Source organism: Odocoileus virginianus, chromosome 16 (genome assembly GCF_023699985.2).
Source record: "Odocoileus virginianus isolate 20LAN1187 ecotype Illinois chromosome 16, Ovbor_1.2, whole genome shotgun sequence".
Classification (NCBI taxonomy): domain Eukaryota; kingdom Metazoa; phylum Chordata; class Mammalia; order Artiodactyla; family Cervidae; genus Odocoileus; species Odocoileus virginianus.
The window spans coordinates 30,303,005-30,317,161 of NC_069689.1; the positions used below are offsets into that span (position 1 = coordinate 30,303,005).

The following is a 14,157-nucleotide window of genomic DNA, read 5'->3' on the forward strand; positions in this document are numbered from 1 at the left end:
AAAGTAAATCCTATGTATGTAACTCAGAGAACTGAGTTATGATGGTACTGAAATTTGGGTATGGTAGTTGGGAAAATTAGATGGTAGTAGTTTGAAGTAGAGTAAAATTTTAATTTTAGGTTAGTATAAAGAATCCAGTTGTTTAAAAATTTGTATTTAATAAAAGTAAAATCAACATTACTATTTTTGAACATGATTTTAACAAGACTATTTTAGCTTAGCAAATAGTGAGATCTAAGAAATATAAATACTATATAATCAGATAAAATTTCATCTAATTTTAGCTTAACAGTTAAGGTGGGATTTTGAGTTGTGAGAGTGATAGTTCAATATTGGTCGAAAATTATCCATTCTCCTTGTCCCCATTTTGAGTTTATCTTTGTGGGTTCTAACATTTTTATCTGGTAAGTTACTTTATAGGTAGGGAATTCTATATTATCACTCTGTACTAATTGGAGACCAGTTTAAAACACCAAATCTTTGCATTCATAATTTTTTTGAAGACTTTATCCAGGCTAAAGAATATACTTACTACTGAGAGCATTTCCAGGCTTCTCGACTGTAGACTAGGTGCATTAATTTTATTAATGATTTTTGAATCACAAAGTTTTATTTTGCTAGCCACCATAGAAGTATCTTAAAAGAAGTTTAAAAATAACTCTTGAGATTTGGATAGAATTCTAACATTTTCTGCTCCAATGTATATATGTACTTAATTTAAAGATACAAAGATGATCCCACATTGTTTCTATAACTGAGATCATTTCATAGTATTACTGCATCCTTTTTTGAATGACTGTTCTTCAGACTTACTGTCTTTTAGACCCATTCTTACATGTTAATATGCAAATAAGCACATTTCAAGGGCAGCAGCAAAAATGACCATTTAATACAAAGATGGCAAACATTTTGACAATTCTTTTTAATTCATTAAGTCACATGTATTATATGCATTGAAATTAATTTCACAAATGGAAATCATATATATGGGAAAGTTGTTTTAGGAGAAATTTCAGTAGTATATTCATAATCTTTGAAATTCTGGGCGACTGAACTAAGTATTGATCCCTTGCATATATTTTCAGCGGCGTATTCTAAACATTACTTTTTAAAGGTGTGGTTTTTAAATATGTGGGGGTCGTCCTGCAGGCATGATTTCATTTTCTGCCGTATACTTTTCTTTCTGGTCTTTTCTTCTGCTAAATCTTTGAATTATCCTAAGTATTAAAGAGCACGGCTGTCAAGAAAAGTATCTTCTTTTCGAGATGAATGTTTACACTAGCAAAGTATTTTATTTTAGACATGAGAATTCTAATTCTGAAGAAGAAAATTTCAAAAGGTTATTCATTTCTTGTTCCTTATCTCTCGTCCCATCCTTAAAATACAAGTTAAATCTTAATCGGAATCCTTTTCCCATCGTGGAACCAAGCGCTGGTACCAAACTTGAAGAGGAAGGCTTTTACTTTGTTAGCCAAGTGTTTATGAAACCCCAGCGCTCTCCCCAGATCTTTGGGCTGATAATCGCAAACATGGAGGATGCTTCTGATTCTTCACTAGGGGTTGCTCCATTAATTAATAATGTAGCTCTCCCAGGCTCTCCGCCGTCTCTTCCTGTATCAGTGACAGGCTGTAAAAGTCATCGAGTAGCCAATAAAAAGGTAGAAGCGAGAAGTGAAAAGCTCCTCCCAACAGCTCTTCCTCCTTCAGAGCCGAAAGTAGATCAGAAACTTCCCAGGAGCTCCGAGAGGCGGGGAAGTGGCGGTGGGACGCGATCCCCCGCGCGGAGCCAGGCCGTGGCAGCGGGAGAAGCGGCGGCCGGCGGTGCGGCAGGGCCGGCGAGAAGCGACCCCCCGGGGGGACAGAGCCTCCCTTCGCCGCCTCTGTAGTTGAGAAGGTGGAGAAGTGGCAGCCGGCGTGCTCGCAGGTGAGGGACTCGGTGTGGTCGCTCGGTAGCCGGCCGGCGCCGGCAGGGAGGTGTAGGCGAGCGGGGGAACAAAGCGGAGCGGCGCCGGGGTCCGCCAGCAGCGAACTCCCTCGCGGCGTCGGGCCGGCCGGCTGCGCGCCGAGCACGTTGTGAGCCCGGCGGCGGCGGCGGCGGCGGCGGCGGCAGGCAGGGAGCGGGCGCTGGGGGAGGGGGCCGCCGCTCCCGCACCGCCCGCGGCAGGGCGTCCGGCCCCATTGTGAGCCGGCAGCCGGGCGTGCGGAGGTGGGGCGGCTCCGCCGGTTCACTACCCTGGTCGCGACAGCAGCCACCTCGACTCGGGTGGCAGCCGCGGTGGGTCAATCACACAAAAGGCAGCCGAGCTTCCCCCGGCGCGCGGACCGGCCCACGCCGCCGCCGCCGAGCGCTCCCTACCTTACCGGCTTTCCTTTCCCTCCAATTTTGATAGGGAAGCGGGGCCGGCGCGGGCGGCCGAGGGTCCGGGTGAGCCCGCGGGCGGACGCGAGATGCCGCTGCTACACCGAAAGCCGTTTGTGAGACAGAAGCCGCCCGCAGACCTGCGGCCCGACGAGGAAGTTTTCTACTGTAAAGTCACCAACGAGATCTTCCGCCACTACGAGTAAGGGCCGGGCCGGGCGCGGGGGTGCGAGGGAGCGTGGGGACTCCCCCCCCCATCGTCCTTTTGTCTCTCTCCTTTTCCTCGCCCCGGGCTTCTGGCGGGGCGACTCGAAAGTGACGGGTGGCTACGGGCCCGCGTTTCTCTGGCCCCCAGTGCCCGACCCGGTGACTGCGCAGGGGGCCCCCGGCGGCCCGAGCGGCCGCGGCGCGCGTGAGGGACAGCCGGCCGGGGCGGAGGAGCCTTTGGTCCCCGCCGGCTGCGGGGACCGCTTCTAGTCGCGGCTGCCACCCGGCCGCGGAGCGGCGGAAACTCCCCGCCTCGCCCCTCCCCGCCGCGGCCACACGCGCGCTCCGGGGCCAGTTCCGGGATCCCCGCCCGGCGGCCGAGGGGATCCCCTCTCGGGTCAGCGGCACGGAGTCGCCGTCCCCCGGCCCGGGGAGGGAATCCCCGCCCCCGGGGGCAGGAAACGGCCGGGGCTGGGCGTCGTTTCCCTCGGTCAGGAGCGGAGCCTGACGTTGGCGCTGCCCCGAGTAGGGGCGGGGGTGGGGTGGGAGCAGAGTTGAGACTCGGGGAAGCAAGGGGGGGTCCCCGACGGGTCGGGGGCCGTGGAGCGCGGGACACCGGAGCCTCGGCGGGCCGCCTCCGGTCCCGTGCGGCTAGGCCTTGTAGTGTGCGAAGCGAGCCGTGCGCTCTGTCACCGCCTCTTCTTGGTGACTAACTCCCGGCCCCGGGGAACTTGGCGTCTCCGCCCCCGGGAGACCGGGTGAGGAAGAAGTCGGGGCTGGGCGGGGGAAAAGGAGGGGGAGAGAGCCGGGCCCTGGGCGCCCCCTCGTTTTCACTTTGCCGTAGCCCGGAGCGCGGCGGTGGGAGTTGGGGGAGGGGGTTAAGACAAGTTCAACTCCAACCCTAACCAGCCTCCTCTTTATCCCCCTGAGCATGTGGACCGCCTGACATGTGCCACTCGCTATTGTTTTGATAAGAATCCGGAGCTGCTGCGTGTGTAGTTTCAACCCCTAAAATTTTAGTCCCTTGCCTGATGTATCCCAAGAGATCGCCTTGTCCTGTGACACCTAACAGCGGGGTGTTTCAGATCTCTGTGTTTAAGCAGGATCTCCAAATGAGAACCTGAATTGATCAATCGCTGAAACAGCCGGACCCTCCCTTTTTCTTATGCTTTATCCTCTCCACTCAGAAGGAATCCCTTTGTGGCTTAGAAACCAAGTGTTATAGCAACGAAATAAATTGTGTGTAGGAGGCACCTTTTCTGAGTGGGGGCTTGATGGAAGGAGGGCTTAGGCATCTGCACCTGTCTGAGGAATGAGCAGTGGTTAGGAAAGACGTTTCCTTTAAGCTTTTATTTTTAAGCAAGTCGTATTTTTCTCCAGCTCCACCGGAGTTACACGTAAACATGTTACATCTAAAGAAGTTTTTCAGCACACAATACTTTTAAATAAATAAGAGTGCACATCTTACTCTGCTCCTGTACAGACTTGTTTTGTTACTCAAGTAGAATTCATTCTTGTAACTACTTAAGTGAATTTGGATTAAGTAACTTGACGAGGATGTTGTTAAAGAAGATTTAAGTTAAAATCCTTGGTAATTCTGAATTTTTTCACAAAGTTGTATTTAAAAGTGTCAACAAGATAGGAAATGGGGTTAAATTTCAAACTTTTCTTCTCTCATGTAAGCAGTCATAATTTTTGAGACACTCTTCTTAGAAGGGAGCATTAATATGACCATTATCCTTTTTGAATTAAACACTTTTCAAATACTTAGGTTCTTGATAATTTATTGTTAATATAATCATGGAGAAATCCAAAATGCCAAATAAAGGAAGAGACTTTTGATATTCCAAACCTACCCTCCATTAATGTTAAGGAACTGCTTCCTTTATTGTCTTATGACTTTAAAATTTAAAAAGAAAAAAATAACTAGTTTTTTTGGTTTGTTTTCTGTTTTCTCTGTGCTGAAGTGTTTGGGTTTTTGGAAATTACGAGCAGTTTAGAAGATAGGATTGGTTTGGGTGCAAAAATATTTAATCATATATCCTGAGCAAAGCAGAACTAGAGATGATCTTGGTTATTAATGTTTATGACTTTGAATTGCAAAATTGAAAGAAGATTGCCATTTGTGTTAAAATTTGTTTGAATTACTTACTCATATGATTACAAAGAGATTTTTCTAAAAATGCATTAATGATGAATGGTATATGGTAGTCTGCAGATTATGGTAATCTGACCCTTGCCACAAATCTGGAGAAACTGTGATGGAAGCTTCTGTTTTCACTAACTCATTAAATTACAAATTGATTTATGTGAATTTGTTTGAAGACTATCCTTTAAGTGCATAAGTTTGAATATTCTTTTGTATATCTGAAGATCACTATGCTCACCTATTTGCTCAGGTTTTTGATTTCTTGAATATAGCTTTAATCAGTCTCAAAGATTTTTACAACAGCTCTCCACCTCATTCACTTCCCAGCACAAGGCAAAGTAACTGCCTCTAACTCTGGTTAATAGAGGTTGCCAGCGACCTTTTAATTGCTAAGTAATGTTTTGTCTACCTTATTTGATATTATAGCCTAACACTTCCTCCTTTGTCCTTCCAGCAGCAGTGGTCACCACCTCCATTTTATCTAGTGTAGCATCTGCAGTTATTGCTCTGTAATGTAATATGTTTGTTGCATCACATTTTCTCTTTTTCTAGACTCCGAATTCTTTGAGACAGAGACTATGACAAAGATGTATTATCATAAGTATAATCACTTATATGGTTCAAACTCCTTTATTTTTGAACTATATACTCTTTAACTAATTGCTGACTCTTGTTTGACCTGCTTTTCACAAGTAAAGAAGACCTAAAAAAAATAGCACATTAACTGTAGGCAAATGCATAAGCTAGAATGCAGAAGAATGAAACTGAACCACTGTCTTATGCCATAAACAAAAATTAACTCCAAATGGATTAAATACTTGAACATAAGACCTGAAACCATAAAATTCCTAGAAGAAAACATAGGTGGTAAGCTCCTTGACATAGGTCTTGGCAATGATTTTTTAACCCAACACCAAAAGTAAAAGCAAAAATAGTGGTTCTACATCAAACAGAAAAGCTTCTGCACTGCAAAAAGCATTAACAAAATGAAAAGGCCGCCTACTGAATGGAAGAAAATATTTGTAAATCTTACATCTGATAAGGGGCTAATGTTCTAAATATATAAAGAGCTCATACAATTCAACAGCAAAAAATAACAGAACAGTTAGATTTAAAAATGGACAGATCCAAATAGATAGTTTTCCAAAGAAGATATTCAAGAGCCAACAGGTGCTTTACATCATTAATCATAAGGGACAGACAAATGAAAACCATAATGAGTTATCACCTCACACATGTTAGAATGGCTATTATTATAATATCAAAAAGACGAAGTAATAAGGGTTGGGGAGGATGTAAAGAAAAACAAACTCTCATGCACTAGTGGTAGGAATATAAGTTGGTGCTCTATTATGGAAAATAATATAGGGGTTCCTCAAAAAATTACAAGTAGAACTACCATATGATCCAGCAATTCCACTTCTGGGTATTTATCCAAAGAAAATGAAAACACTAATTCTTTTTAAAAAGATATATGCTGCCCCAGTGTTCATTGCAGCATTATTTCTGGTAGCCAAGATAAAGAAACAACCCAAGTGTCTGCTGATGGATAGATGGGTAAAGAATACACAATAGAATATCATTCAATCTTTAAAAAGAATGAAATCTTTCATTTGCAACAATGCCTATGGACCTTGAGGGCATTATGCTAAGTGAAATGTCGGACAGAGAAAAGCAAATACTATATGATCTCACTTATATATGAAACCTAAGGGAAAAAATATAAGAAAAATGAAGCTCATAGATAAAGCAAGCCAAATAAAGTACATAATTTACTCTCTTAAATGAAATGAACATTTATTCTATAATTTAGTTAGCTGACAACAATTTCATTAAATTATTATTATTTTTTTGGTCTGTGGAAATGAAATAGTTAGGTCTGAATCCCAGAAATCCTAGTTTTTCAGGATAGGAAAATGATTTGTATTACCTAGTGACTTGAATCTCCTTAATAAAGTGACTTCTTTTTTTAGACATGTAGACTCTTGGAATGTATTTCCCATCTTTATGTGAGTCACATTTTTCATATACAATGCAGGAATCTCTTCCACAACATCACTGACAAACCAGCTTTATGTTTCAACCTGACTGCAATGAAAAGTGTGACTGGTTTATAAAACATCCTGTTTTCATTTTTCATCAGTTCTTCCCTTGTTGATTCAGTCCTTTCTGTCCTCTTTGCAGATGAGAAAGCTGGGATCGGGGTAAGAAGAATTAAGTCCAAGATCAGTGTCCCAAACTACCTGTTTAGCAATTGGTGACACTATCCCGTTCACATACTTAAGACTCTAGAGCTCGTGTTCTTAGTTACCAACACATAATGCTTATTCCATGTCCCCTGGTGGCTCAGATGGTAAAGCATCTGTCTACAATGCGGGACACCTGGGTTCAGTCCCTGGGTTGAGAAGATCTCCTGGAGAAGGAAATGGCAACCCACTCTAGTATTCTTGCCTGGAAAATCCCATGGACCGAAGAGCCTGGACTACAACCTGGAGGCTGTAGTCCATGGGGTCGCAAAGAGTCGGACACGACTAAGTGACTTCACTAATGCTTATTTTAGAGAATTCTTCACAATATTTGTTAAAGTTTGCATAAGTATACACCAAAAACGTAGGGACTACTGCCTAGATCTTTGTGTAGGTACCACTGTCTGCTGTCTGCTCAGATATTTGACTTTTTTACTATACCCCCAAGTGATTAAGTTCTGGATATTATATGTACAAACCAGAATGCCATTGACAGTGGGCAAAAATGTCCTTCACATAGACAAGTTCCCAAACTGATAATCAACTATGTATGAAATCAACTAGGTTTATCAGAAAGCCATTTTGTGAGAAAAGGGTTTTCAAGGAAAGCTGGATAATCTCAATAACTAGTGACTTCAGACTAGATGTTCAGCTTCACTTTAGGACTAAGTCTGCCACATGGCTCAGATACTTTACATGGTCTCAGAGTCCTTTTTCTGTGGATGGTATAGCAGAGATTCCTAAATACTTTTCAAGTTTTAACCTTTTACCTGCTTCGCAGGCTACCGTGTTTCTCTTCTTCAGGCAGAGTATGTGTATCAGTTACTTATGACAGGCCAGCCTGAAACTTAGTGGCTCAAAACAACCGTCCCTTATAGTTGCCCTCTATTCCTCGAGTTGCCACTGTGGTTTTTGCTGGCCACTCTGCGCTGGTTTAGCTCAAGTCAGGCTAGGCTGAGGCTCGATGGAGTGAGAGGTAGCCTCAGTCATATGTCAGGGACCTCAGCTCCTTTGGCTTTACTGAGATACCATTGACAAATGGAAATGTAAGGTATCTTAAGTGTACTGTGTGATGATTTAACATATTCATAGTATATGTGTATATTAAATGGCATTTCACACCATGTGGTCTTTCATCCTTAGAAAGCTAACTTGAGACCCTTGTCTCAGGCTCCAGGAGGGTGATAGTAAGTATCTCTCAATGTCATTTCTGTATTATGTTGGTCAAAGCCAATCTCAAGTCTGGTTCAGATTAAGTGGGTGGTGAAATAGATTATACCTCTTGTGAGAAAAGTATGAAAGTCATTTCTAAGGAATCTGCACACCTTCAAAAACCCTCTTTGCATTTGCAAGTAGTCTACCACTCTGCAGTTGATAAGATTTTATGAATTTTGGGTGTTCGCTAATAATCCCTCTGCAATTAATCCCTTTAACTACCCTCTTTCCCAATGCCAAACATTCTCTTCAAAGAGTCTCAAGTCTTATATGTGTTCCTCTGGCATTATTCCTCTACCATATAAGTTATTCTTCTGGCTATTCTTCTAGGATTTCTCTGCAAGTAGGATATCTAAACAGTAAGAATTGCTGTTTATTGAGGACACGGTTAGTATATTAGGCATATTGTATTATTTAATTTTCATATTATTTATGGAGCACATTATCCCTATTTTATAGAAAGAGAACAAAGTTTAATGAAGCTTGTATGAATTACCCAAGTCATATTGTACAACTAAGTAGCAAAGCTGAGATTCAGATACTTTCCTTTCCATTAACGTGTGCGTGCGCGTGTGTGTGCTCAGTCATGTCTGATTCTTTGCGACCCCATGGACTGTAGCCTGCCAGGCTCTGTTCTTGGGATTTTCCAGACACGAATACTGGAGTGGGTGGCGATTTCCTCCTCCAGAGGATCTTCCTGACCTAGGGATTGAACCCGCATCTCTTGTGTCTCCGGCATTGGCAGGTGGATTCTTTACCAGCTGAGCCACCTTTTAGTTACACATCAAAGCACATGTGGACTGCCAGTGAGGAGATATTTGTTTATTCTTGATGCTGTACTTTGGAATGTCTTTGGAGATACTAAGATAATTTGTCCCCCTCTAGTGAGAAGTGAATGTGTGTCTATAACACAATGATATAAATCACATATGCTGTGGAGCCAGTGTAATGGAAACATAGACAATGGAGCTGAAAGCTGCTGGAGAGATGAGGAAGCCCTCAAATAGGAGATAACATCTAAATTGGGTCCTGAAAGATGGAGCCATAATGTTTCACCTTTGTTGATTTGTACTTAAGGCTTTAGTGTCTAGATTTTAAAAATCTGTCTTGCTGTTCCTCACCTTGCATTCATTCAAAGTCGCTTAAGTCGTGTCCAACTCTTTGCGACTCTATGGATTGTAGCCCAACAGGCTTCTCTGTCCACGGGATTCTCTAGGCTAGAATACTGGAATGGATTACCATGCCCTCCTTCAGGGGATCTTCCCAACCCCAGGATCGAACCCTGGTCTCTTGCATCTCCTGCATTGGCAGGCAGGTTTTTCACCACTAGCACCACCTGGGAAGCCCATTCCTCACCTTAGTGTCACCTGAAGATTTTAGGAGCTTACCTTGTATGTCTCTGTCGAAGTCTGACTGAGGCAGCACTGAGTGCAAAGTGATATCTTGTCAAAGTGTCTTTAAACTTTATATTTTTAATTAATTGAACTCCCCCTCACCAAAACAAACCTAATTTTCCTCTTTCAGCTTTTTCTGTCTCTAAGACATGTTTAGTATACAATGCCCATAATTAGCACTTAATCTGCTCTTGTAACTCCTTCAGTGAAAGCAATTGTTAGACTAACCCATGCTGTCTTTTTTAATAGTTACTACTTTTCTAAGTTCATAAACCATACTTTCCATCTATTGCATGCCATATGCTGTTTTAGTCGAGTTAAGTTAGTTTTTGACCTATGGCTGCGTTTCTCAGTTACTAATTATTTTGCAGATGGAGGAGTTTGCTTATGTCTGTTAGATTTTTTTCTGCAGTTTTGTGCTGGATCTTTCTTGTTGTATGTCTAGTTAATAGTTTGGGCCATTAAGTAAGTAGAGTATGCTTTGCATTTATCTTTTCTTAATTGTATTTGGTTTCTGTTTTTTATGTCACTTCGTTCTTAACCTTAATCTGCTAGGTTTTTAGTTTTCCAGATACTCAGCAGGTTAACAGAAATGTTGCCCTTAGAAGTGTGTTCTAACCAGTACTTGACCTGGTTAACTCAGAAGCAATTTTTCCTTAAGAAATAATAGTAAAGGACAGGGGTCATCAAACAGTTTCTTAAAGGGTCAGGTAATCAATATTGTAGGCTTTCCAGGCTGTTAGGTGTCTGCTGCACCTACCCAACTCTATGGATGTAGTGAGAAAGCAGTTGTAGGCCATACCTAAATATATTGTGTTCCAATAAAGATAGAAAGACAGGTGGAAGTCTGGATTTGACCTCTGGTCTAGTACTATGCCCATTTCTAGTAAAGAGAAGTGTTGAAGGAATGAATGTATTATGGCAATCAGTTGGAGAAATAATAATCTATATTAGTCTAAACTGATATAAAATAGTACTTTGTATTTTATAAATTTTTCCTCACAATAATAAAAATGTGCTTCTTGGAAATTTTTCATTATTTATAGCCTTATAATATTGAAATTGAAGAGGCACTGTAACCTATCCCCTAGAGTTCAGTATTAACAAAACCCCACACATTTGAATGAGTATGATGAATGGGTGAAGAGCAGAATTGCAGAAGGGGAAGTAAGTGAAGGTATATAAATGTTAGAGATGGTGCAGTGTTGGTAGGGGTGTTGAATAGGGAGAGATAGCTTCGGGCATTTTTTCCCCTTGCTTCCCACACCACTGTGGTAGTGTGTCCTGCCTGCCTCCTCCTAATGGTGGATTTTGTGCATAGCAGGGCTACAGTGTAACAACAGCTTTGCAGACTAGATAAGCACAAAGGAAACAAACAGTAGAAACCCTTTGCAAGAGGCTGTGGAAACCCTGGTGAAGAAAGGTAGCTCTACATCACTGGTTGTTGTCTGGTTACATGTTTAGTGGAAGTTTGTGGTACTTACACCATTCCTCTCCTTGGTACTTTGAACAGTGATAACAGATCTAAATAATGTTTATTCAGGGAGCTCAGCTCCCTGCTCTGTGATGACCTGGAGGGGTGGAATGAGGGATAGGGTGGGAGGGAGGCTCACGGATGAGGGGGGAGATATGTATGCATAAGCTGACTCACATTTTTGTACAGCAGAAACTAACACAACATTATAAAGCAATTATACTCCGATAATAAAAAATTAATCAAAATAAATAAGTAGTGTTTATTGCAGCTCAGTCTAAACTCTTCCCCCTGCCATGGCTGCAAATACCCCAGCCTGTTAAATACCGACCTACAATGGCTAGAGCTGTGTTGTCTAATGCAGGAGCCATTGGTTATTAAGAACTTGAAATGTCACCTGTCAGAATTAAGATGCACAGTAAATGCAAAATACTTACTGGATTTTGAAGACTTAGTACCAAAAAAAAGGTAAAATATTTCACTATTGATTACATATTACAATATTTTGGAATATATTGAGTTAAATAAAATGTATTGATTTCATTAGTATTTCTTTAAAAGTTTTTAAATGTGGCCACAAGAAGATTTTAAATTGTATGTGTAGCTACCATTTTGTTTTTGATAGCAGTGTCTTAAACTAGTTGGGCTTCCCAGGTGACTCAGTGGTAAAGAATCCAGCTGCCGATGCAGGAGATGCAGGAGACATGGGTTTGGTCCCTGGCTTGGGAAGAGCCCCTGGAGTAGGAAATGGCAACCCACTCCAGTATTCTTGCCTGGAAAACTACGCATGGACAGAGGAGCTTGGCAAACCTGCCGATGCAGGAGACCTGTATGCACATGGACAGAGGAGCTTGGCAGACTATAGCCCATGGGGTCGCAAAGAGTTGGATGTGACCGAGCACAAGCAGAGACTAGTTAATGTGTAAAATAGCTAGATTTGAAGTATATTTTTCCTTAGAGTTGGGGCTTCCCTGGTAGCTCAGTTGGTAAAGAATCTGCCTACAATGCAGGAGACCCCAGTTCGATTCCTGGGTCAGGAAGATCCGCTAGAGAAGGGATAGGCTACCCACTCCAGTATTCTGGCATGGAGAATTCCATGGAGTGTATAGTGTATGGGGTTGCAAAGAGTCCAACACAACTGAGCGACTTTCACTTCACTTCACTTCCTTACAGTTGACTATGAGTAAGGAGAGCTGATTGTAAAGTTACATACAGATTTTTGGCTGTGTGGAGATTAGCACCCCTTCTTCCTCTCTCCTCGTAGTGCAGAAGTCACCTGTAGTATACTGCTGCTGCTAAGTCACTTCAGTCTTGTCTGACCCTGTGTGACCCTATAAACAGCAGCCCACCAGGCTCCCCCGTCCCTGGGATTCTCAAGGCAAGAACACAGCTTAAATTGTTAGAATATCTCATGCACATTAAGTATGTGGCTTGGGAACCTGTGTTTGTTTCTAAAGAAAAAAGTTTAAAACTTTTTATGAAGCTTTTTAAGTGAACTGCAGTTTTAGGCAGTAAAAAGACCTCTTCCAAGATCTATCTGTTCATTCATTTTATTCTGCACTGTTGATAACACTCAATTGGGTATGTCTCTTGCCTCTCACTTAGCTAATAAATTATTTATCTGACATAGATTTTATTATAAAAATCAGACTATATTCATCGTTTTTTCTGACATATTTTTTCTTCAACTTTACTTTTCCATTTCATCCTAATTCTTAGTGCCACTTCCTCCCAAAGGTGTTTCCTAGCATTTCTTGATCTTTTGTGCCTGTCTCTCCTTGTTCCCTTCCTCTGAATTCCCAAAGGATATCTGCCTCTGTCTAGTAAAGATCATCATTTTTTACTTTGTATTTTAATGATGTGCACCCATTATCTCCATTGCTAAAGGGCACATACTTCAAAAGGATTTTCCTTTGTACTGAATTAGTCTGGGCTTTCCAGACTGGGCACTAGTGGTAAAGAACTCGCCTGCCAATGCAGGAGACTCAAGAAAGGCAGGTTCAATCCCTGGATCAGGAAGATCCCCTGGAGGGAGGGCATGGCAAACCACTCCAATATTCTTGCCTGGAGAATCCCTGGGACAGAGGAGCCTGGCAGGCTGCAGTCCACAGGGTCTCAAAGAGTCAGACACAACTGAAATGATTTAGCATGCAGGCACAGTCATGTAACTTGGCTGATGTGTGTTATCTCTTTAGATCTCATTTATGTTAAGGTATGATTAGTTTCTCTTTACTTCTATAGGTTTCATTTTTTGTTGTTCTTGTAGACTACAGACAAATATACAAATGAAACTATCTCAATGGAATTACTCCAAATCTTCTTTGGAAATCAGACCCTACTATAGGGGTAACCTGTACAGATACACTAATGAGGAAACATGCATGTAATAGTTTTTAACAATTTTTAGAATGATGGTAGAAAGAAAGGTGTATCTCAGGAAGGAGAAAAAGTTAGAGAATTATGAGTTACGTTGGTTACACATAATTGTTGAAAAGGAGACCAAAATATAGAAGAGGGCAAAATATTCACCCAAATCTTGCCACTTAGAGGCAATTATTGTTAATCTTTTTGCATATTTCTAACCTTTTCCATTTAAAAATATTTTTGTTATAAAAACATGAATACTCATCATAAAAATTCAAATAGGGACTTTCCTGGTGGTTGAGTGGCTGAGACTCCACACTCTCCATGCAACGGGCATGGGTTCAGTTCCTAGTCAGGGAACTAGATCCCACAAGCCACAACTAAAGATCCTGCATGCCTCAACAAGAATCAAAGATCCTGTGTGTTTCAACTAAGACCTCAAGCAATCAACTAAATACTTTTGAAAATATGGAAACATTTAGAATAACAAATTTTCTTTTCTTCCTTCCCAGTTCCTCCCTTTCTCCATAGGGAACATCTGTTTTTGGTATTTGTATAAATACAAACCTTTGCACATTTTTGCTACTATTATATTAATGCATGTGGAATTGTATCGTTCAGTGATTGAGTTTTTTCTACTTAATATACCTTGGAAGTCTATCTCTATAATAGATCTCTTGCATTTTAAAAATGACTGAATTAAAGTTTTGAAGAGAAATCAGTGCCGTAGTAAGAAATCCCAGCAGTGT

At 41.8% G+C, this 14,157-nt stretch overlaps 1 protein-coding gene across 2 annotated transcripts in view; it reads left to right on the forward strand.

Annotated features, from left to right (window-relative positions):
* Positions 1–1,834: 1,834 nt before the first annotated feature.
* Positions 1,835–14,157, forward strand: part of BAZ1A (bromodomain adjacent to zinc finger domain 1A) — an 84,439-nt gene continuing 72,116 nt past the window's right edge. Inside the window, exons 1-2 of one of the 2 annotated variants that reach the window (XM_020870549.2) lie at positions 1,835–1,924; positions 2,391–2,561. In XM_020870549.2, coding sequence (XP_020726208.2) covers positions 2,449–2,561 — 113 coding nt within the window. In that variant the 5' untranslated portion in view covers positions 1,835–1,924; positions 2,391–2,448. Of the gene's footprint in view, positions 1,925–2,390; positions 2,562–14,157 lie in introns of those variants that run through there. The other variant, XM_020870550.2, reaches the window with a different exon arrangement.